At 41.7% G+C, this 25,470-nt stretch overlaps 1 protein-coding gene across 1 annotated transcript in view; it reads left to right on the top strand.

Annotated features, from left to right (window-relative positions):
• The window catches only part of cubn (cubilin (intrinsic factor-cobalamin receptor)), a 167,520-nt gene that overhangs the window by 46,010 nt on the left and 96,040 nt on the right, over positions 1-25,470 (top strand). The window contains exons 14-23 of the mRNA XM_075452455.1: positions 416-650; positions 3,120-3,301; positions 3,774-3,936; positions 5,538-5,728; positions 8,143-8,299; positions 19,229-19,404; positions 21,553-21,718; positions 22,407-22,632; positions 24,487-24,617; positions 25,176-25,365. Coding sequence (XP_075308570.1) covers positions 416-650; positions 3,120-3,301; positions 3,774-3,936; positions 5,538-5,728; positions 8,143-8,299; positions 19,229-19,404; positions 21,553-21,718; positions 22,407-22,632; positions 24,487-24,617; positions 25,176-25,365 — 1,817 coding nt within the window. The remainder of the gene's footprint in view (positions 1-415; positions 651-3,119; positions 3,302-3,773; positions 3,937-5,537; positions 5,729-8,142; positions 8,300-19,228; positions 19,405-21,552; positions 21,719-22,406; positions 22,633-24,486; positions 24,618-25,175; positions 25,366-25,470) is intronic.

The raw sequence follows: 25,470 nt of genomic DNA, 5'->3' as shown, positions 1-25,470 counted from the left end.
CGTCATACCACTACATGCGTATGTAGAAAGCCCCCCTTAAGCCCCGGATAACAACAACATGGCAGCTCTGAGCTAACAATGCAATAGTACACGTTGATTCATTCATTCTTAAAGTATTGGTGAAATAAAGACATATAATGCCTTATTTAGAGGCTGTATTGTCAATCCCGTTATACGGATATACGTGGGTCTCGAGTGATCTAAATAGCGTCCGAAGGACGCCGACTTTCACCAAACTGTTATCGGTGAGTAGATGAACGTATTTTATGCCAGAAATAAGGTCCAGGTTTAAAAAAAAAAACAAAAAAAACTTCTCCTTTAAATGGAAAAATTGGCACCATCAGCATTTATCAATGTGATTATATTCCAAATATAGCATTTTGATCCGTCATTTTTTGTATGCTCTTTTCTTTAGATTGTGCGCATCACCTTTCCTTTTTTTCATCTGGAAAGCAGTGCCAACTGCAACTTTGACTTTCTTCAGATCCATGATGGGGACAGTGCCTCTGCTTACATGATTGGAAAATATTGTGGCCAAAATAACCCACAAGAGCTTTCCAGCTCACACAATTCTCTGTATTTTTGGTTTCGCTCTGACCATTCTGTCAGTGCTGGTGGCTTCACAGTTGCTTGGCAGTCTCAGGACCCAGGTAGGGGGGTTGTTTCTCTACTTTGATTTTGTTCAGAAAGGAAAAAGTCTCACTGAAAGTTGTAATTGAAAAATGTGAACCATGATCACTTTGAATTTCTTTTAGGAATAGATAAAGCTAGTTCCAGCTGCATATACACTCTATTGTAAAATTATTCCCTCATCTGCCTTTACACACATATGAACTTAAGTGACATGAAATATGATATGTTACCTATAACAGCTTCAACTCTTGGCCTACCACTTCGTAGCTGAGTTGCTGTTGTTCCCAATCGCTTCCACTTGCACAGGTGGCATCTTATCATGGCACCACGCTGGAATTCACTGAGCTGCTAGAGCGACCTATTCTTTCACAAATGTTTGTAGAAGCAGTCTGCATGCCTAGGTGCTGGAATTTATACACCTGTGGCCATGGAAGTGATTGGAACACCTGAATTTAATTATTTGGATGGGTGAGTGAATATTTTTGGCAAGATAGTGTATTTGCACATGAGATGTACATATTAGATAAGAGGTAGTTACTCCTGGACTTATGGACCAACATAGTCAATAATCTACTCAGTTCAAAGGGCTGAGTAAAAGCAGGAACAGGAGACAGAGGGGCTGGCTTCAGGGCTTGATAAGGTTGACCAATCCATTGGCATGTGTGACATCTTTGCATGTAACTAGACACACTTCTCTTCAACAAGGCCAAAAGAAAATACCTCAAATATAATGCATTGTCTTACAGACCCCTAAATTACCTGAATGACCATGTGATGTCTTCTGCACTTCTTCCTGGGATTTATTTTCAAGAACAACCTGAAAAACAATTTTTTTCCACCAAAATTGAACAATTTCAATGAAATTTATGAAATTATATATATGTACATACATACAAAGGTCCTGACAATACAGTTCGCTAAAACTTTAAAAAAATAAATAAATTAATAAATAAAGTTTATTCCATACATATTCCCATATAAACTCTTAGTAGCTCTGTCCCACCTGAGCCTATCTCAGCTGTTATTGGGCAAGAGGCAGGGTACAGGTCGTCAATCCATCACAGGGCCACACAAAGACAAACAAAACACACCATGCACGCTCACACACCCTTCATGGGTCAATGTAGAGACACCAATTAACCTAACATGCATGTTTTTGGATGGTGGGAGGAATAGCCAGAGAGAACCGACGCGTACACAGGGAGAACATGCAAACTCCACATGGAAAGGCCCCAGCCAGGAATCGAACCTCGAACCCTCTTGCTGTGACAGTGCTAACCACCACACCATCGTGCAGCCTGTGTATGTTCTGGAAGACTGGGAATGCAGTACTGGGGCTCCGCAGGGTACTGTTTTGGCTCCTTTTCTTTTCACCCTGTACACATCGGACTTCAGGTACAACTCAGAGTCCTGCCACATACAGAAGTATTCTGATGATACGGCTGTTGTGGCATGTGTGCGCGGTGGACAGGAGAAGGAGTACAGGGACCCTGTGGAGTCCTTCAATGGCTGGACCAAAAAGAACTGTCTGCTCCTGAACACCACCAAGACCAAAGAGATGGTGGTGGACTTCAGGAGATCTAAAACCCCATACCAGTCAGTCTGCATTGATGGAGGGGAGATAGAGACTGTTCAGACCTGCAAATTCCTGGGGGTGGTGCTGGATAATAAACTGGAGTGGTCTGCCAACATAGAAGCAGTGTATAGGAGGGGCCAGAGCCGTCTCTTTTTCCTGAGACGGCTCAGGTCCTTCAATGTCTGCAGTGATATGATGTGCATGTTTTATCACACTATCATTGAGAGTGCACTGTTCTATGCTGCTGTCTGCTGGGGGAGTTGTGCTACAGACAAAAACTGTAGGCGCCTGGACAAACTGGTGAAAAAGGCTGGCTGGACCCTCTCAGTGCTGTGGTGGAGCAATGAATGAGGAGGAAATTCGATTCTGTTTTGGTGAACAATAAACATCCTCTCCACAGCATCCTGGCAGGACAGAGGAGCAGCTGCAGTGAGAGGCTCATCTCTCTGCGCTGCAGGACTGAGAGGTTCAGAAGGTCCTTTGTTCCCACAGCCACAAGGCTTTTTAACAGTGACTGCTGACATGTTCTTCTCAAATGTATTTATTTAGTCATTTATTATTATTGTTCTAACATACAATCATTGTAAATATAAAAATCAATTTTAGCTACTTGACTAATTTGAATTTCTCCCACTGGGGGATGAATAAAGTATTTTTCTATTTCTATATATTCTATATTTCGTAATATTCTTATTAATAACACTGGACCCAACATGAAAAACCTCTGTAAAGTCTGTACATCACAATAATTTTTTATCACTTTGTTTCGGGAGAGCACATAATCTTCTTTGCTGCATATATCCATGTATTTACTGCAAAGTGTTTCTTTAATATAACAAACTCCCTGAGATATTGCAAATTTTGAAAAAGTACAATGATTTGTTTTTTTCATGAGCTCTCCTTATTTCAGAGTGTGGAAGTGAGCTTACTGCTCCCTATGGCAATATAAACTCACCTGGTTATCCTGGAAACTACCCTCCTGATCGGGACTGCTATTGGACTGTGACGGTAGAACCTGGCCTTCTCATTACCTTTGCATTTGGGACGCTAAGTCTGGAAAATCATCCTGATTGCAACTATGACTTCCTGGAGGTGGGAACTGCTACTTTTGCTGTCCATGCCAGTTAACACAATACTCGCTTAACAGTTTTTTTTCACTTAAATGATATCCTCACCTGGGTGACTGTGGTGTTCAGGTGGTTGAGTGGGTGTCCAATGTAAATGACAAGGTTGGTGGTTTGAATGCTGGAGTCTTTAATTTGCTTGTAGAAATGTCCTTGACCAAAACACTGTTCCCCACATTGCCACTTATGTTTTTATCACAGAGTGAGTTAGTGTATATAGTGCTTAATGTTTTAAATTGAAGTGTTGAATAGATCAGTGTGGGGCCTTCAGATGTAAAAAAAACCAAAAAACGTCAATTTATCTTCTCTGAATTATTGGGCATTGACACCCTTTGTGTATGTTTGTTGTTGTTTACAATTTTGTTTGGGTTATGCAATGGTCCAATGCAACTCAGCCCTATATTTTCTCTTCAATTATATTTTGTGCCCAAATGTTGTAGATCAGGGATGGCCTTCGACCTGAAGACCCAGTTCTTGGGAAGTACTGTAGTACTGCATCACCACCACCATTGCAGACAACTGGCCCATCTGCATGGGTCCACTTCCACTCTGACTTCACTGTCTCTGACAGAGGCTTCCACATTACATACACAACATCACCAAGTAAGTAATGGATGATGCCAAGTTAGTCAGTACATACAGCATGTTGTAGTATGTGCAGTATAAGTAAATTATAAAATATAAGCATACAGTTGTTTACATCATGAGATGCAGCCAAGTCCCACAATGTAGTGGAGATGACCTGGCCGAACCAAACCAAGCCAACCACTGGAAGGATGTGATATAGAAGACGGCCCGGGCACGACGAAGAAGACTGAAAACGAGGAACAACCTCTAAGTGTGAAGGCATCCAATATAAGTGGCTGCTATTCACAGACTTGCTCTGCTTGTATCTTACTGGTTGAGACCAACTCCTGTTGGACTTGGATGGAGAGCTGCTTCATCCAATTACCTGCCAAGTACATTTTGTAAGCGCCTACAATTTTCCAAGTGGATTGTATTTAGATAAGCAGTTTTTATTATGTCAGGGTAACTTACTTGTTTAGTGGTTGAAATCTGGATCTAATCCTGTCAGTGTCAAGTGATGGAGAACAGTCTTGAAGATAATTGATAGTCATTGATTGCCCACCATTCAGGTTCCAAGTAGCGGCTGCATTTTTCAGTCTAGTTAAATTTGAAACTAAAAGAATCATCTATTTTGTAACTTGTAAGGTCAGACATATCCAGAATGTTTCCGTTATTCTTAACGTGGATCAAGTCTTCATAAAAACAATCAAAAAAATTTTTTTTTCATTTTAGATTTCATTCTCCTGTCTTTATTCACGTTGTCCTAATGCTAATGACAAAAAATAGCAACTACAAAACAATGACCATGTTTGTGATGATTTGTGCGGCTCTTCAAAGTTAGATTGTGGAACCTTTGACTCTCCCCTCTTGCAATATCAGTATGTGCACTCTTGCTTTCATGTTTTTGTACTCAACTCAACTCAACCCAATTCAACTCAACTTTATTTATAGATTTAGAAACAAATAAAAGAATCTTAAAATGGACTCTAAAATGCCCAGGCAGCCAGTGGAGGGAGGCTAAAATGGGAGTAATGTGCTCCCTCTTACGTGTTCCAGTTAGGAGGCGAGCGGCAGCATTTTGGACTAACTGGAGACGTGTGAGGGAAGACTGGCTGACTCCAAGATAAAGTGCGTTACAGTAATCCAGCCGAGATGTAATGAAGGCGTGGATTACTGTTTCAAAGTGCGTTTGTGCAAGGAAGGGCTTCACCTTTGCCAGCTGCCTAAGATAAGATAAGATTGAATTTTAAAAAGTTCAAGGACATCCAGGCTTTAATGTCTTCAAGACATTGAGAGAAAGCATCCTTCTTCCTTTGTGGCACATAGATCTGGCTGTCATCAGCGTAACAATGAAAAGAGATACCATGCTTTCTCAGGATGGAACCCAGGGGCAGCAGGTACAATGAGAAAAGCAGGGGCCCTAAAATTGAACCCTGTGGAACCCCATATGACAGTGGAGCAGAGCGGGACTCATAACCACCAAGGCTTACGCACATGGTTCTGTCTATACATTCAGTGTACTTTCAAAGTACCTTAGATATCCAGCATTTGATAGCCATATAAGTATCCATACCATGCTTTTTTGTTATAATCTACAGGTATTAAAACTGATAACTACGTTGTGTTTTTTGTCTTAGGTGACCCAGGTTGTGGTGGTACATTCACTGACAGTGAGGGCATCATAATTTCCCCGAATTGGCCCAATAACTATGCCCACAACCGCCAGTGTATCTATTTGATCAGGTTGCCATCAAGTGAGCAGGTGGCCCTCAATTTCACTCACATGAATCTGGAAAGTCACAGTGGCTGTGCTTTTGACTTTGTGGAGGTAAGACTTGTTTTTAACTTAAAAATAAAAGGTTTATCCTAATTAATTTGTACCAGTGTTATTAAAGGTAGGGTAGGAGATCCTGGATTTTGAGTCCAGCGAAGCTGCATTTTGAAAATACACAGGTTAAAAAGTCCCAACCCTTTTTTTCACTTTCCCCCCGAAGGCACGCCTCTAGAGTACATGAACGTGCACGAGCACAAAGGTGCACGAGCGCTGTTCTGACAGCAAGCATCGATTGTTGCCGTATTTAGTATTTAGTATATGCTAACTATATGTTTAATAATGCTAGGTGCTAGCCAAGCTGGCTCTAGTTTAGCTTCCTGCCAAGCTTCTGGACGCGTAATTCGTTCACGGAGCAGGGTACGCGCACAGGGGGAAGGAGGGGGAGGGAGGAGCAGATTGCAGTTTGATAGACGGCATCAGAATCCAATCATTGTGATACTGTTTTTCCTAGATTGTACGTTCTAGAGGCCACTAAAACTTTTCATATTTGTGTCAAAACTTTTAATTAATTGGTTGCAATGGGGGTGTGAAGAGTATTTCAAGCAATATGTAAAAAAATGTTCCAGAAAAAGATCCCCTACCCCACCTTTAATGACTTTTGATTTTATTTGGCTATAAAATGTTCGTATTTTCAGTTTTTTCTTCTTCTTCTGAATCAACAAAATCTCAAACATGACTGCACAGAGTCCTGACCTCAACCCGATAGAACACCTTTGGGATGAATTAGGAAGAATGGTCAAAAATTCCCATAAACACCCTCCTAAACCTTGTGGAATGCTTGCCCAGAAGAGTTGAAGCTGTTATAGCTGCATAGAGTGGGCCGACGTCATATTAAACCCTATGGATTAAGAACGGGATGTCACTTAAGTTCATATGCGTGGAAAGGCAGATGAGACAATATTTTTGACAATATAGTGTATGTGTTACAGCACTTTGGCCAACTGTGTTGTTTTTAAAATGCTGTATAAATAAAGTTGGAAAATCTGAAATTCTAAAAGATTTATCTTAATGACAAAAATGGCTTAACAAGGGGAAATCTGGCCAGACTGCACACCAAAGAAAAGCCTCCTTTACACATGTTTATGCATTTGGCAGACAATTTTATCCAAGGCGACTCACAGGTAGGGTAAGGACTCCTAGTGGAGGTAGTACCTTTCATGCAGGGGATTTGAACCCAGCTCACCTACATGAAATGTGGCAATATTACCACTACACTATCCAGTCCCTTTCACAGTTTTTCACATCTGTTTTGCTGCATATCCAGGAAAAGGATATATTTTCCAGGAAGAATGACCTCTAAATAAAACATTGTGTAAAATTGTGTGTGTGTGTGTGTGTGTGTGTGTGTGAGTCCCAAACTTTATGTCAAAACAAGTCTTTACACCTCCTTTTAAAGACACGTGAATGTTGCTGTCCACTGAGGTAATGTGGCTTTTGAATTTGACTGAGGTGTCATTCACATGTCTGAAATATCTGCGTTTTGTTCCCTTGTGGAAATTGAGTGCTCTGCCTTTCACTGCTGCCATTTAAGGCTCTAGCATGGTTGCCGCGTCTGCTCGCGCGAGCGGTGTTGATGACGTCACGAGTTCGTGCCCGCCATAGGACCCTATATAGTGGCGCAAGTCGTTGCGCGCCACTAGTTGCAATTTTCTCCGTCACAGAGGTGGCGCTGCTACGTGAAGGTTACCTCTACTCTACAACCACGAAAGTGGAGAAGAAAACAATGCCGCTGTCAAGAGCAGGAATACTGTCATTAATGATACTGCTGCAGTTTTCGGATCATTTTAATTTTTTAATTCAGTTAAAAGAGGTGAAGGTTTGAAGCCCCCGGCATCAACAGAGTCTCTGCCCTCTTCTTTGCCTTCAGGTATCTGTCCCGTAGCTTCTTCCACACATTCTTACAGAACTCTCCCTCTTTCCCCAAAGTTCTGCCAATCTCTGTGCACCAGCTTTGGGAGTTTACGTGCTCCCTGTGCTGTTTCACTGCAGTTTCGTACAGCTGCCTGTACAAACGCACCTCCTCACTGAGCCGGTCTCACATCGGTCCATCCGGTTCGTTGTGGTCGGCGCCGCCAAGTTACAAAAATCGACTGGTGCACGACAACGCGCTGCGCCGTCTTTTTAAGGGAAGCGCCAGGCCTGAAACGTCATTTTGACGTCACGGTCCACCACCGCCGTGACAGACGCGGCAACCATGCTACCGCCTATAGAGATTGGCCACAATTGGAGAACCCATTGCACATTCGTCTTTAAAAACCATCTGTGAAAAAGAAACAGCATTGTCTAATCATTCAAATAGGTGGTGGAGAGCCCACCAGTTGGTCTTGTTGTTTGAGGAAGTGAGACTTGAACTGAGCCTTTTTATTTATATTCCCAGCTCTCCTTTTGTTTGACCCACTTTCTTTCAGATCCGTGATGGAAGTATGGAAGATGATCAGCTGATAGGGAAGTACTGTGGAAGCACCCTGCCAGCTCCGATAGTCTCATCTTCCAACTCTCTGTGGATCCGCTTCAAGTCTGACAGTTCAGTCAGCCGAGCTGGTTTCAGGGCTGTCTACAGCGATGGTGAGACTTCAAGCATTTACATATGATACCATGTCTATGTCCATATTTTATGGATATATTGCTGTCATATAGAGAGAATTGAAAACTGAATTCTATAACAACGATTGTTTCATATCTCTCTCAGAAATATCCATTAAGAGCTCGATTACAGGCCCGCTATTCTGCCCTCCCTGAACGTAGGTTGATTGTGTTAGTTTGGCAGATAGTGAACAGTTCTCCAATGAGAGGCAAAGTTGTTTTCTTCAAAGGTTTATTACCTCCAATTGAAGGTTACTGTAAAACTGAAATACATACAACAAAAGAAAAGTATTATAGTATCACATTTTTGTGTACATATTGTTATGCATCTCTATGTATATTCAACAGCTTGAACAGCATTTCACTTCCATTATAATAACAAATAAAGTCCGCTAGCTTAATGCTAACTAATAATGTAAAACCCCATAAACGGGCTAACGAATTAGCATCGTCATAACAACAAAAGTATAAAAGAGCTGTCAACTTATAGAAACAGCAATAACGGCAACATACACCACTACATATTCACAATACTCACAGGCATATGTTCTCTTTACTCTTTACTCGCACCGCTACGTTTCGGCTGCAGATTGACCTTTGTTTACGTTGTTTTTGTCGCAATACTGCCACCCTCTGGCGAAAACGTGCAAGTCCAAGTGGGGCAGCACACTCCCCGCCTGGTATAATGCTTTATACCACTACACATTACCTTTAGGAAAAAGTAATATAATCTCTGAGATAGGTCGCAAATACACCTTAGGAACACCTTGCTTAACTACCCTCACTTCCACCTTGCGTACTCTACCATCTTGGCTGGGTACAGTCTTGACAATTAGTCCAGTGGGCCACTCAGTTCTTCTGGCTTGGGAATCTTTCAGTAGGACAACATCGCCTACTTGCAGGTTGCATCTGTCAGTATGCCACTTTTTCCTTGGTTGAAGCGTTACCAAGTATTCTTGTCTCCACCTCTTCCAAAAGGCGTCAGCAAGGCCTTGAACCTTTCTCCAGTGCTTAATAGAGAGGTCATTTACATCAAAATCACCTTCGGGTGCAGACAGAGTTTCTGCTTTTTGTGTCAGCAACATAGATGGAGTAAGAACTGCTGGAGCTTCAGAGTCAGAAGATACTGGAACCAGTGGTCTTGAGTTCATGATGGCGGTGACTTCTGCCATCAAAGTAGTGAGCACCTCATGTGTCAAGTGGGATGTGTTGGTTTTAAGGAGAAGAGCATCCAGAATGCGTCGAGCGATCCCTATCATTCTCTCCCACACTCCACCCATATGAGAGGAGTGAGGAGGATTAAAGATCCAGGTACATTTGCTATCATGGAGGTGTGTCTTCAGATCAGGATCTTCTGTGTCAAGGTTGAGTTCCTTACATGCCCCAATAAAATTCGTTCCCCGATCTGATCGGAGTGTTTTAATGGGTCCTCTGATTGCTGTGAACCGTCTGAGACCGTTGATAAAGCTTGCTGTAGTCATGTTTTCCAGGACTTCAATATGCACCGCCCTGGTGCTCAAACAGGTAAATATGACTGCCCACCGCTTGCTCTCTGCGTGGCCTCCTCTTGTTCTTCGAGAGGTCACTGTCCATGGGCCAAAGACGTCCACTCCAACATGTGTGAAAGGTGGTGACACTGACAGTCTGTTTGCTGGCAACTCCGACATTTTCTGTTCCTCTAGTTTACCTCTGAGTCTTTTGCAAGTGACACATTTGTGTATAACAGTAGAAACAAGTCTCTTTCCCCCAATTAGCCATAGTCCGGCTGACCTCAAGGCGCCTTCTGTAAAATGGCGTCCCTGATGTGCAACTTGATCATGATAATGTCTCACCAACAGTGTGGCTGTGTGAGTCTTTGGAATGATCAAAGGATGTTTATCATCAAAGCACATGTCTGCTGAGGATGTGCGACCCCCAACTCTCAGTAGTCCTTCTTGGTCCAGAAATGGAGACAGCCTCACAAGAGGGCTTTGTCTTGGGATTGGATCACCTTTGATAAGATGTTCTATCTCCTTAAAGAAGACCTCTTGCTGTGTTGACCTGATGATCACAACTGTTGCTTGTACACTCTCCTCTTCTCTACTGCCATCACTATCAGGAACCTTTACCTTGCTCCTGACTCTTTTGATCAATCTGGAAATAGCCCGTACCAGTGACTTCCACGAGGAGAACCTTTCGAACCTCTGTGCCCCAAGCACATTTGGCACTAATGTCACCTTTGTACTGATGGCTGTAACCTCAGGACGGATTTCTTGATCTTGGTCTGGATGTATCAGCTCAAAGTTGTCGTTAGGAGCAGTGTTCTCTTGCTGTGGCTTTGACAGAAACGATGGCCCAGAAAACCAGTTGGTGCCCTTGAGGTCTGTAGCAGCTAGTGGCCGAGTCCCGTGGTCAGCAGGGTTTTGTTCAGTGTTGATGTAATGCCACTGATGTGGATGGGAAGACTTCCTGATTCGTGTGATTCTGTTGGAGACATAGACATAGAATCGGCGTGACGTGTTGTTAATGTAACCTAGCACAATTTTACTATCTGTGTAGAACTTCACTGAGTGAATATCAATGTCCATTTCACCCTTGATGAAGTCTACCATCTCCACTGCCAAAACGGCAGCACAGAGTTCGAGACGAGGAACTGTATGTGCAGGACGCGGTGTCAGTTTGGACTTTCCCATGACGAAGCCCACGTGACACTCTCCTGTCATGGAGACAGTTCTCAAGTAAGCTACAGCTGCTATAGCAATGTCAGAGGCATCTGAAAACACACAAAGTTCTCTGTACTGAGTCTGTGTAGCTAATGAAACAGGAACATAAGGTCTTGGGATATCAAGCTGCTCCAGCTCTTTCATGGAGTTCCTCCAGAGTTTCCATTGTTCTTGTTTTGCTGTTGGAAGTGGAGCATCCCAGTCATATTGTTCAACAGAAAGCTCTCTCATTATGTTCCTTCCCCCCACAGTAACTGGTGCCACAAACCCTAAGGGATCAAATAGACTGTTCACTGTGGAGAGAATGCCCCTTTTTGTCAAAGGTTTCTCTTCTGAAGAAACACAGAAGGTGAAGCTGTCTGTCACTAGGTTCCAGCTGAGACCTAGGCTTCTTTGTAGGGACGGTGATTCTCCTCCAAAATCGAAGTCTTTAACACCTTTGGCCCAGTCTTCTGTGGGGAATGCTTGCATGACACTGCTGCTGTTGGATGCTATCTTGTGTAGTCTGATGTTTGACTCAGCTAGCATTTCTTGAGATGACTGCAAGACCTTAATAGCATCTGTTTCAGTGGGAAACGATGCAAGTGCATCATCCACGTAAAAGTTGCGCATGACAAACTCTCTTGCCTCAGGAGTGGACTCCGTTGACTCTGAAGCAGCTCGTCGTAGGCAGTAAATAGCAACCGCTGGCGACGGACTGTTGCCAAATACATGAACCGTCATGCGAAACTCTTTCACTGGTTTCTGCAGATCATTGTCTTCATACCACAAGTACCTTAAAAAATCTCTATGTTCCTCGCATACTGTGAAGCAATAAAACATCTGCTGCACATCAGCAGTAACTGCAACTGGTTCTTTGCGAAAACGGATCAGGACCCCGAGAAGGGTGTTGTTCAGATCAGGACCACAAAGGAGCACATCATTAAGAGAAAGTCCTTCATGTTTAGCACTGGAATCGAACACTACTCTTATCTGTTCTGGCTTACGTGGATGGTAAACGCCGAATAAGGGTAGGTACCAACATTCCTGGCCTTCTGTTAGCTGTGGAGCTGGCTCTGCTTGATTGGCATCAAATATCTTTTGCATGAAGCTGATGAAATCTTTTTTCATCTGAGGTTTCTTATCTAGATTGCGCCTCACAGATGACAGACGCTTCTCAGCTTGAGGTCGGTTGTTTGGAAGACGGTTCCGTGGTGATCGAAAAGGTAAGGGGGCAACCCACGTGTTTGCTTCATCCTTGTAAGTTTGTTGATCCAGCGTTTTCAGAAAAATCCTATCTTCAATTGACAGGTCAAGGTTGTCGTCGTGTTCTGTTTTCTGAAATACTTGGCACCCAAGATCATCAGTCTCTCTGACTAGATTAGACACAGAGCCCTGAAGATTCAGGCTTGGAGTGTGACAGCTGAGCCTCTCTTTAACCTGAATGGTGTTGGTGCATGGACCCAAAAGTGAAGCTCGTCCATTGTGTAGAATGTTGGTCTTGTAGACAGTGGTTTGAAATGTCTTATGTGCGGCTCCCAGACACACCTCACCAACAATGACCCACCCCAGGTCCAGACGTTGAGCGTATGGTTCATTGTGAAGTCCATTGTGCTGCTCCCTGACCTTGTGTACACTGAGAATGTCTCTGCCAAGGAGGATGAGTATTTCTGCTTGTGGATCGATTTCCGGGATTTTGCCTGCTACTGGCTTGAGATGGGAATAGTGGACAGCAACTTCAGGAGCTGGGATTTCGGCTCTATCATCAGGTATCATGTCACATTCGATGAGAGTGGGAAGGGAGAGCCGTGTCATGCCATCCAAGGACTCGATGATGAAGTTGTTTGCTCGTCTCCCTGTCACATCCATGACTCCTGAACATGTCTTCAAGGTATATGGTTCTAAGTGTCCATCAATACTGAAAAGGTTGAAAAAGTCTGTCTTTGCAAGTGAGCGGTTGCTTTGTTCATCAAGCACAGCGTACATTTTGACTGCCCTTTCTGACTGTCCATCAGGATACACTCTCACCAGACATATTTTAGAACATGATCTGGAGCCAGTTAAATTTCCACATATTTCAGTACACTTTGATGTCACATCCATGGCTGCTAGTTCCCTTTGCTCCCCGCCATGATCTTCTGAAGCAGCAGAACCTTTCCACTTCAAAATGAGAGGTTCAGGATGAAGTGCTGTGGTATGTGTTTCACTTTCACATTCTCTGCACTTTATTGGCACATTGCAGTCTCTAGCCATGTGGTTAATAGAAGAACAGCATCTAAAACAGATATGTTTGTCTTTCAGGAGAGATCTTCTTTCTTCCAGACTCTTACTTCTGAACAGACGACACTTTCTCAGTGGATGCGGTTTACAATGTAGTGGACACTGTTTATCAGGGTCCATGATGCTCTTGTCAGTGGGAGTATCTTGACTAGCTCCCCCTGGTGATGACACATCCGTTTTCCTGACAGAGATTGGCAACTGACATTTCTGCTTTGGAGCTGCTGGTTTTTCTGTTCTCAGGCTGAAGGTTGTAACACAGGCAAAGCTAGGGTCATTGCGAATCTTGGCTTCTTCCCTGATGAAGCTGACGAAGTATGTGAATGGAGGATAGGGCACACCATGGTCTCTCTTGTATCTTGAAGCCACAGTAACCCACTTCTCCTGCAGGTTGTAGGTGAGTTTTGACAGAATAGGGTTGACCCCGTGTGCTGTATCTAGATGAGACAGGCCGGGCAGATAGCCGTTCTGTTTTGCTGCTTGTAGCTCCAGAAGAAGATCTCCTAGGTCTCTCAGACGTTGGTTGTCTTTGTTTGTCAACTTAGGAAAGTCTTCAACTCTCTTTAACAGTGCATGCTCTATGATTTCTGGTGCACCGAAACATTCCTCCAGTCGCTGCCACACCATGTTGAGACCCTCCCCAGGGTTGTGGACGTACGCTGCTCTGATTCTTCTTGCTTGAGCAGCAGATTGTGGTCCAAGCCATTTTGCAAGCAGGTCCAACTCTTCTTGTGGTAACAGATGCAGATCCCAGACTGCAGACTGAAAAGAGGTTTTCCATGCCCAGTAATTTTCGGGTTGATCATCAAATTTCAGCAACCCAGAACTGACCATCTCTCTTCTCATCAAATATTTTGCCAGGTCTGAGGTGTCTGTAGGATGGACATTATGAGGTCTTGGTGTAGATACGTTGTGCCCAGGATGATAAAGCTGGCTGTCATTGATAGACTTTTTTACATAAGGACCATAATTCCTACTGTCAAACTCTCGCTTGGGACTTACAGCATACTGGTGTTGTGACATGCTCACTCCAACCTTCCGTCTTGGGTCAGATGATAGGAATGGCAAAGGTTTAAACTCTTCCTTGCTGTGCTCACTGCCCTGGTAACCGCTCGGGTCTTTGTAGTCTGTAGTTGCTTTAGTGTTGTCTATGGCTGGCTGTGGTGCTGATGCAGATGGAGGATCTGGATGGTCGTCATGATGAGCTTGCAGACCAGAATTCAATTCTGCGTGTTGCTGCACATACTCTTGAGTGCGTTGGGCTGGATCAATCTGTGGCATCTCGACAAGTTGTGGCTGTGGTGGGTCTCCGGCTTCCTGTGCGGAGTCTTCCCAAGCTTGAGCCTCAGCTTGTGCTGCCGCCGCTTCTTTCTCTGATTTGAGCACATGCAGATCTGCATCTAACTCAGCTTTCTTTTTGAGCTGTTCAGCTTGTTTCTTCAAGATGTTTGCTTCCTTGTGTGCAAAGGAAAGTTTCACTCGTGCAGCCTCAGCCTTTGCTCGTGCCCTGGCAACAGCGACAGATGATGAGGTGACTTGACTGGAGTGCAGAGAACTGGATACTTTTGTCCTTGTCTCCATTGTATACTCTTTGTTATCATCTGCAGGAGTTGCCATGATTGAGATGTCTTCTTTGATGCTTTAAACACTTGCTGTGTAGCAATCCGATTTCAGCCGAGTGTGATGAGAAGATGCCTTTTTACTATTCTGCCCTCCCTGAACGTAGGTTGATTGTGTTAGTTTGGCAGATAGTGAACAGTTCTCCAATGAGAGGCAAAGTTGTTTTCTTCAAAGGTTTATTACCTCCAATTGAAGGTTACTGTAAAACTGAAATACATACAACAAAAGAAAAGTATTATAGTATCACATTTTTGTGTACATATTGTTATGCATCTCTATGTATATTCAACAGCTTGAACAGCATTTCACTTCCATTATAATAACAAATAAAGTCCGCTAGCTTAATGCTAACTAATAATGTAAAACCCCATAAACGGGCTAACGAATTAGCATCGTCATAACAACAAAAGTATAAAAGAGCTGTCAACTTATAGAAACAGCAATAACGGCAACATACACCACTACATATTCACAATACTCACAGGCATATGTTCTCTTTACTTTTTACTCGCACCGCTACGTTTCGGCTGCAGATTGACCTTTGTTTACGTTGTTTTTGTCGCAATACTGCCACCCTCTGGCGAAAACGTGCAAGTCCAAGTGGGGCAGCACACCCGCCGATAGGGGGGGACAAACGGGTATTTTGTCCCGGGCCCAGGAATGGGGGGGTGCCCAAAAAAAAAAAAAAAAAAAAAAAAAAAAAAGGAATATGCGCATTAGTCCGCAAATATGTCCAAATGTTTCAGGCACGAACGCCAATCAGGCTGAATTGATTTGAGAATCATCCCCGGTCAGCTGAATGACAGCCAGTGTAACGCAGCTCTGGTTTAATCTTATTTTGTTTAAAATAAGCCAGTATAGACAAGGCAACGTGTGAAATTGCCATTTAGATAGAGTTGAATGTAACGAATGGGTTATAAACGTGACGTTTTGGGGTAGCCTGTAACTTTCGTTTAGACTGATTTAACTTGACACTCGCCAGATGAATGGGTTCCGCCTTGTTCCCCGAACATTCTCAGAAAGTTCAGCGGACATACACGCGAGTCTGGCGATAAATAAAAGTACCCTTAACATGATTCCCTTGGTCAAGTGAAAAATGGTTGATGAAATGTGCAGTTTATGAGCTCTAAATGAATAAAATAGCGTGAGTTTTATTGTGGTAGTATTTTGAAAGCCATAACTCCACTCAGTCCATATCCATCAGAGAATTTTGTCCCGGGTCCAGCCAAACCTGTCAGCGGCCCTGCTCGAGTACATTACAGTACCTTTTAATGACAAAGCCAGAGGTGTACTTTGATTGCAGAAATTTGGAGTTCATTAAATTTCACTTTTGTGTCTTGAAAATGTGTTGACAGGTATGAGAAATATTTCTTATTCTGTTACTTCTGTAACAAGCCAAGGGGCTAAGGTCAGGAAAAAATTATTTTAATCCAAGATGTTATTGTGTAAGTGGACAGAGTGTGAGGAAAATAGTGAAGGAAGTATCAGATGAGGCAGTAAAATCCAGTCCAGTGTATAGGAGTGGATTTGGATTAGAAGAAGCAATAGCAGCTGGGGGCCCAGCAGGGGCAGCACTTAGGGTAAATAGACTTTTGAAAAAGCAAAGAACAAGTTCAAGATATTTAAGTAGAGGGTTTGGCCCATGTGATCCTTTTGAAACCAGGCGGCCATTTTGGGTGAGTTGGCTTTGAGTGAGTTATATGGCTTTGTTTTGCTGACCTTTTTAGTGATTATAGGACTGTATAGGTTTGTCTGCTGAATCTGCTAGTGTGTCTTGTTCTGCCTCCACCTCTGGCACCCTCTATATTTTCATTACCCCCTACCCGAACCAGGGTTTGAATCCCATCCCTACTTATCTTAACCTCTTTTATTTCGCCCCCTACCTGAACCAGGGTTTGCATCCCCACCCCGCTATGACTGGTGTGCAGTTGGTGAGAGGCTGAGGTAGCTTGTGGCTGTAAAAGATGGTTGTTGTGGTGTGAGGAGCAGTGTTGGCTGGCATTAGGGGGGTGACTCTGGGACGCCAGTGGTCATTGTCTAGCCTCCTGGAGGTGTCGTGGGCCCAACTAGACGAAACACTGATGAAAGGAGGTTCCCACCTGATGACCCCAATGACAAGTTGGTCAGCACTGCTCACTGATCTATATTATAGGGAGTATAGGGAATTATTCACTGAGTCTGGTCCTTTTATTTTTTTTCTTTAGCACAAGTTTCTTGTGTTTACCTTGAATGAATGAGAACTTGAATAAGGGTAGCTGGACGACTTCTTGGATTTTGAAGACGTTTCACCTCTCATCCGGTTGGCTTCTGAGACAATGCTGCATTGTATGTGCTGGGAAGGTGATACCTGAGACCATCTCCTCTGTTCAAAGATGTCTCTTTTTCAGTTTAACATAGATGGCTTTCTTGACCCGTCTGTCACACCATCTCTTCTCTGTCCACAATGTGTACATTACTGTCCTCAAAAGAGTGTCTCTTTTCCTTGAGATGTAGGTGCAATGCTGAGTCTTGACCTGAAGAGCTGATTATCCTATGTTGTGCCATGTGCACATGTGCATTGAAGAGGATGGAAGTCTTAACACTGAGGTTTACAGGAAACCCACACACCAGTCCCAGCTGTTTAACTCGCATCATCCACTAGAACACAAACTGGGTGTTTGACACTGAGAGTGTACCTACCAAGGCTGAGGGAAAACAAAAGGAACGCCAGCACTCCAAGAAAGCTCTTCAAACCTGTGGATACCCAAACTGGGCGTGTGTCAAATCAGCAACGACAGGTGGACCAAACCACGCTGTTCGAGAAGCTCAGAAGAACAGCTGCAAACATACTGTAATTCCATATGTGGCAGGAGTCTCAGAGAAACTTAGAAGGATCTTCTCTAAACATTGACATTCCAGTGCACTTCAAACCCAAGACCACTCAGAGAGACAGGTCCACCCAAAGTACAAAACACCCAAACACAAACTGAGTGGCGTTGTGTGTGCAATGGGCTACAGCAAAGAGTGTGCGGACCTCATGTAGGAGAGACCCAACAACAGCTCCACAAGCCCTGACCAAAACTCGCCCTTTCAGCAGGCAGACAATAAGTGATAATGACTCAAATGAAATGCACATTGGTCAGGGGGTTCAGTGACATTTGGGACTGTAACAACCCTCTCTGCTAATAAGCTGATACTCCCCACCATCTAGTTTATCTTCCATTGAAAAAGCCTTCTCGGATTAGAGGTGAAACATCTTCAAGATCCAAGAAGTCGTCCAGCTGCCCTTATTCAAGCTCTTATGACTACCACGACCTGGATGACTGAGAATCTTCAACTATGTCCAATATGGTTTTTGTTCTCATGTTTTAGAGTTTAGGGCAAATTATTTACTGTTTCATAATGAATCGATGGCAGGTTACAGAGTAGCTTGTATAATATTTGCTGACCAAAACAGGCTGTTTGTGCTTCCATGCATGTCACGTTGGGGTGTGGGGAAGGTAGGACACGGATGCAGACTTTTTCAAAAGGAAAAATTGGATTTATTACACAAGACAAAAACAAAGTTCAAACGAAAGGCGCAGCTTAGCCGGAAAAAAACTAACTGTGAAAAAATGAACAAAAAACTTTGGCTTGGCATAGCACTTAACTGATTATAGACGTGGCTTTGTGGCATGAGGGGTCAAAATCAAGGCAAGGTATCATGGTAGGTAGGGTAACAAGGTAAGGGGGTAAAGATCCAACAAACAGACAGGGGAGACAGGAGACTAAATAGAGGGCTGGGAGTGATTGGAGAGTGAGTGCAGGTGACGTGAATGAAACTAATGACCTGAGTGAAGGAAGTGAGGGGAAAAACAATGGCAAAACCTAAAACTCAAAACCAAGACATGAAATGAACACAAAAACGTAACCTAAACATAAAACTAAAAACAATGGCGTGACAATCCACAAGAGGGAAGCCCAGTCAGAGTTAATTCACTGGGTTTTGAAATGGCAGATCTTTTTTGTAATAAATATGTAGAACTTTTTTCATGAACATTTTTTTTGTCAGAAATCTTCATCAGTTATCAGTTTGAGGTGTCAGAGCTGAACTAACTGGTTTGTAAAGAGCATTGTTTAGCGAGTGAGAAGACATGCTGACCCGAGAAGAAATGAAGATTAGTGAGAGTGGAGTGAAAATTAAAACTGAAATGTTGACAATTAATGTCAATCAAAAATAGCCATTTATTTATTTACTCTTTTGTTCATTCATTTTATATATTTGATCTCAGTTATGGCTGATAAAATTCTAACAGATTTAATGAAAGATTGGATTTCATACACCTAACCAACAATTGCATGTCTGTCTTCCTAGCTTGTGGAGGTACTTTATCTGGAACTGGACAGATACACTCTCCCTACCACCCAAATTCCTATCCCCACAACAAGGTCTGTGAGTGGGTCATCAACCAGCAAGAGGGATATGTGGTAACACTTGACTTCCTGTCTTTTGACATCGAGGGAGGCTCCTGTCGTTTTGACTTTGTTGAGGTAAATTCATGTTAAATCAATTCACTCACTCAAACTATTAATACTACAATAAATGCAAAATAAATCAGTTTTTTTCTAGACATTACTTGGTGGATTTGCTAGAAAGCTTAGGACAATTATCCTGCTGAAAGGTCTGCTTGAAGGTCTACTTGGAATACAAACAGATGCCTCACATTGTCCTCAAGCACTCTTTTGATGTAATCTAGAGTTCATAATTGAGTCAGTAAATGACCAAAAAGACAATCATTTCCTGAGACATCAAAGCTAATTTCCATCACCATGCTTTAAACTTGGTGCAAAGTTCTTCCTCTGAAAACCTGCCCTTTGTCTGACAGTGTATCAGCAGAGATTACTATTGCATTATTGCATTATTGCCTGATCTTCATATGCTCAGTAGCAAGTTCAAGTTTGCTCTAGTGCTTTCTCTGCACAGCAGAGGCATTTTGCTGCCTTGCAGTTGAAATATTTGTACTTTACATAAATAGTGTCAATAAGGAGAACACCAGAATAATGCATCAACGGTTTAAATGAGACAGTTTCTAGCAGTCTCCCCCTAAGAAAGCTGTACTTATTGTTACCCAGATCTTAAAATCTTTATTATAATTCAATCAAATTTGAAGTGGGACAAATTCAACTGCATTTCCATCTGACTGATCTATTTTTTTCAAATCTATTTGAATTATGAGTATGAAAGCATACTATAAATTCCATATTTCACTTTTGTTAATAGGCACTGTTCCAAAGATAATGAACTTGTGTCTATTTCTTTATAAAAAGCAGTTCTTTGCAGTTCTGTTGATACAAATAGAAGATTGGAGCAAGGCTTGCCTCATGACATGTTTTTCAAAGATTAAACTCAAGAACAAGACTGCATTAGAAAATACCCTGAGGGATTCTGAGGCCATATGAGCTAAATCCAACCATATGGATTCAAGTTGTTTAAGGCTGAAATAACCTGGAATTATCCTTTAAATACAACCATCTTGGTCATGAAGAATTTAAGAATATTTAAAACGAAAAGGAGAGAACCAGGGGCCTGTACTATGAAACGGGTTCAGCACATCCAAAGTATTTTTACGTGATCTGGCTTCACAATCCATCGCAATGGAGGTCTTGCTTAGTGGTAATAAAACACTTGTTATCAACTCAGTAAGTCGCCCCAGGGTTTGGAACTCTGGACGTGTGCAAGCTTGTGTAAATTAGTTGGAGTTGGTATCTGAAGACCAATCGCAATCCTTATTTCAAGCAGGCTGAAAAGCAATACACCTTCCATTGGCAAAGCAGAAAGAAAAGCCGACAAAAAGAGCAAACGTTTCTGACTGTCTGAATGTGGAGATCAATTAGCTGGTTGATTTCACTGTCACATCATTTAAAAACCAGGAGATCCAACCATTTCAGACATCTATTTCAATAAATGATTGCACTGGAGTTTTGTATTATTTCAGCATGCGAGAAAGTTTAAGTGATATTCTGTCGAGATGTAACACCAAAGAGCGAGCAAACATAAAATCAATACAAACCAATTAGTGGTCTTGCTGTAAATGTCTGTTTGTTCTGTCAGCCAGGTAAAAGGTTTCCAGATTCGTAGTCATTTCAATTACTTTTGAAAACATTTTACAAGCTGAATATAGACATGCTTATCTTTTATCTGACCTGCTCCAAGGCAGATTAGGTTTCCAGTATAAGTTGCCATGGTGATACACCTAGTTTTCGAAGTAAACTAGCTTTGAGATACTGAAAATCCAGAGCTGAACCTTGCCCTGATCAGCCACTAATCTTGTTTCAAAGTACAGGACCCTGTTTATGTATTTTGTGCAAACAGACACATAGTTAGTAAACAGTGTATTGTTTTATCAGGTTATATGTTTGTTTACATATACCTGACAGGGACACAAATCATAACAGAAGTATTTTCAATTGTATTGTTGAACTTACAGCTTAAAGCTCTGTCCAAGTTTATTCATATTTAGCATTGACTGTCTTTGCTTTTTTCCTTGCATGAGGCTGGGGTGCTCAGTAGCATTAGATGATTAAAAAAAAAGAACGATTCATTTATATGTGTAGCATGAATTATACTTGATGTGATTCATTGAAAGAGACAGCAGTCGCTGATCTGTATGACCGGTGAATGTTTATTTCCTCCTCCAGGTCAGGGACGGGTCCACGTCTAGCTCTCCTCTGCTGGGGACATTTTGTGGTGATCAAACTCCCTCCAGGCTTCAGTCCACGCAGAGATCTATGTACATCAAATTCAGGACAGACTCTTCCGTCAGCAACCATGGGTTTGAAGCAGTCTATGACTCTGCCTTGGAAGGTGAGATAAGTATCCATATTTATTCATATATGAGTGTCAGATTGAGTCATATGAGACTACTCCCAACAGATTGTAGATTAAGATTGTTGTTGAATCTGTTTGAGCAGATTGACACATGAATGGTATAGGTTCGTACTGTGTATATCTGAACTCAGAGTGTGTTGGCTTCTATATTCAGCAATGTGTGGTGAAGGCTAGTTAGCATCCTCTTTCATCTGTTTTTGAAGAAGAAATAAGAGTTAAAACTTTAGCACTTTACTCGTTCTTTTTGTCTTACAAATTCATCTCCCATGGTAGTTCTGCTGTTTGATGCTACACTTCCTCGTACATGCCATGATCTCTGAATAACGTCATGAATGATTCCAAAACAGCAGTTTCTAAATGTAATAATGAAATAATTCAACAGTAATGCATGGTGTACATTATTTTCATTATATTTGCTGAAACATACAAAACAGCATGTACAAATTCTCTTTGTAGAAAGCCATGGTGTCTGTCATTCATTCATCCGTCAATGCTATTTCATGCCATTTCCTTCTGCTCAGAGACTCTACATCTTGCTTTTAACACGACTCATTTCCTGCGATTTATTCAAATGCTAATTTGAATTGGAATCTTTGAAGTTTCTCTCATTTGTTTTGAAAGAGTGTGGATATCTACAGTCTGTTGTTCTTTTTCCCTGTACCAGGCTGTGGTGACACCATGACAAGTCCTTCAGGCATCATTACAAGCCCTGGCCACCCCACCAGTTATCCCCATGGTGCCAATTGTACCTGGTACATCAGTGTTGTGCCGGGCCACTTGATTCGCCTTTCATTCGACTCTTTTAACCTGGAGTACCATGTTAACTGTAACTTTGATTATGTGGAAGTATATGACAATGGTACAGTGCAGACCGGAGACAAGATTGGCAGGTACATCACAAACGCACTCACACACACAAATACACTTAAATAGGAACGCTACACCTGCTTGTTCACCTAAGTATCGGGTGGCGGTGTAAAGCATCAGATAATACACACTTCATTTGTGTGTCAAACATCAGTAATGCAAGAATGTTGTTGTGAGCTGGTTTTAGTATTTTTGAATAAATCTCTCCTGAGATTTTTATCACAACAGTCTAGAGTTCTGTCAGATTGGTTGAAAAAAAAAAAAAGATTTATTCCAATATGATGGGACTGCAACTCTTTGAAAAGTCTATGCTAGCTAATAATGAGCCAATTCATTGTTTATTTTTGTATCAAATCGTCATGCCCCCTGAATAACTCGTGAATATCCTATGTGCTATATTTTTTTTTATCATCTAAAGGTTACATGAGATTCTGGCACAACCTCTTCAAAAAAGAAAGAAAGAAAGATTACTCATCATGCATGTAGGCCTTTTGCATTGCTGGCTTACTGCAGTGGACAATTTTGGCAAATCATTTCAATATACCTATAGCTGGGGTGCTCAGTGGTCGAGTGGTTAGTGCACACACCATGTTAGCAATTCCAATTACAGTGAGCACTGGTTCAACTCTCGCTCTAAGCGCCCTACTGTGTGTCTTTCTGCCTCCTTTCCTGTCTTTCTCTTCTGTTCTCTCCATTAAATGAAAAAATGCCCCCAAAAATTGAAAACAAAGTTATAGTATATGGAGAGTATGTCATTTTTGCACTCAGTCGTTGTTGCTTTTAAGTATCTTTATTTCATTGGGTTAGGGTTAGTATTTAAAATGATTAGCCTAAGGTTAGGTATTAAAAATTAGATGGTTAAAGTTAGATATTTATGGCAAGATGGCTACAGTTAGGAAAATATCATGTCTTGTGTAATAAATTGCCCTGCAACAACATATTGCATCAAAATGTCTCATCAAGATTTTCCTGCATTAACAGCTGCTAATATTACCACTTTGGCGAAACACACAAACAAGTAATGTACACATGGACCACACATCTCTTTGAAAGTTGTACTGGATGGTGTGGAAATAAAGATTTAGTCTTTATCAGCACAAATATATAGTTGCCTGTTGCGTGTTATGTTTGAGACTTGAATGAATTGTAAACCCTGCACCACCCTGCTTTATGAGACATTTGTGCTGATATGATGTGATTTGGTTTTCGCCAAACATGGCACTGTGCATCATGTACAAAGATAAGACTGGTGTTGAGGTTAGGAATTACTAACTAAGAGACGTGGGAATCATCCTGATTTAACACTAAGTCTCAGGAACACGATGCATGGTTCAACTGGTTACAGATATTAGTTAACTGAAACATATGTATGGTTTCTAGAATACATAAACATTAGAGATGGAAAGATATTACCATGTTAGATATGTAATGGACATTAAATAAAAGGCCTTTTCCCAAACGACCACAATTTGGAGTGCTACAACAAAGCATCTAAATATTTTTGTAAATTGGATATTATAGACTTAAATTTTGACGACTGCAACAAAAGACTCTTAATATGTTTTGATTTTATCATCTTGTATTACTGAGTGTAACTTAAAAAAAATACATGTTTTTTCTAGATTAATATTCAATGACATGGTGTGATATGTGCGTAGGTTTTATCTCAGTTTCTATGCTCTACTGTCCTGCCACAGTCTATAGAATGTGTTAGCTCTGTGATTGACTGACAACCTGTTCAATCTGTACATACAGAAGACAAAAGCATTCAGTCGGACAGAATAAGATGTATAGATGAAGAAAACAAAGTGTTCAAAAAGTGAAGATAAACACATTCAGAAGCAATTATAATTATGTGTTCTGCTTTTTATTTGCAGGTACTGTGGGCGTTCACTGCCTCCATCCATTACAAGTTCTGACAACCAGCTGACCCTGCTGTTTGTGTCTGACGCAAGTTTAACCGATGAAGGATTCTCTGCCAACTATGTATCCATCAATGCCACCACAGGTACATAATAGACTGTCCTAGAGTCTTCAGTTTTTGGTGAATACGATTGGCAGATAAATTAGCTTTGAACAAGATCTACATCAGATCAGCTTTCACTCCAAATTTGAACAAAAGCTAAGAAGATCCCCTGAAAATTGATTTAGTGACAGACTAGTAATCTCTCATCTGTGGAGGAGGAGGAGTGTTTAGATAAGAATGTAATCATCAACATAACAAAACACACAAACCTATCAAAATATTTAGTCGGATAATAACTGTGCTGTTGAGTCATTTTTGACAAAAGAGGTTTTAAGAACTGCATGAAATGCTGATTTCTTGTCAGTAAGAGCATTTTCTAAATGACGTTAGTGTTGCCTGAAATTAATTTAATATACTCATTCATTAAATGTGACCCCTGTGTTGGAACTTTGGTTTCCAATGGGAAGGCCCACAAAATACTATAATTTATTGAGTAGATTAACATTGTGACGTCAGTATGAACAAACTAAAGAACATTATTTAGTAATTAATATAGAATGATAATTATTAATGAAATAATGAACCTTTCTGTTTCATCAGACTGTGGCGGGACTTTCACCTCCCCAACAGGCTTCTTCAGCTCACCCAACTATCCTGACTTCTACCCAAATAGGAGAGACTGCATCTTTAAGATCACGGTTCAGCTCAACATGCAGATTAGGCTGAACTTCACAAATTTTGACTTAGAGGGCTCACCTCCTTCTTGCAACTTTGACTTTGTGGAAATAAGGTAAGAAAAGAATTCAAGTGGTTGAATTCGTCTCTCTTTGGGAAAATTGATCTTTGCCATCTGAATCTGCCAAGAGGAAAAAGCTATTTGATTACTTTGAGCTGT

The sequence above is a fragment of the Odontesthes bonariensis genome, chromosome 20 (assembly GCF_027942865.1).
Source record: "Odontesthes bonariensis isolate fOdoBon6 chromosome 20, fOdoBon6.hap1, whole genome shotgun sequence".
NCBI classification, from domain to species: Eukaryota; Metazoa; Chordata; class Actinopteri; order Atheriniformes; family Atherinopsidae; genus Odontesthes; species Odontesthes bonariensis.
Note: the sequence above shows the minus strand (reverse complement) of the source record. Positions and strands in the feature narration are given on the sequence as shown.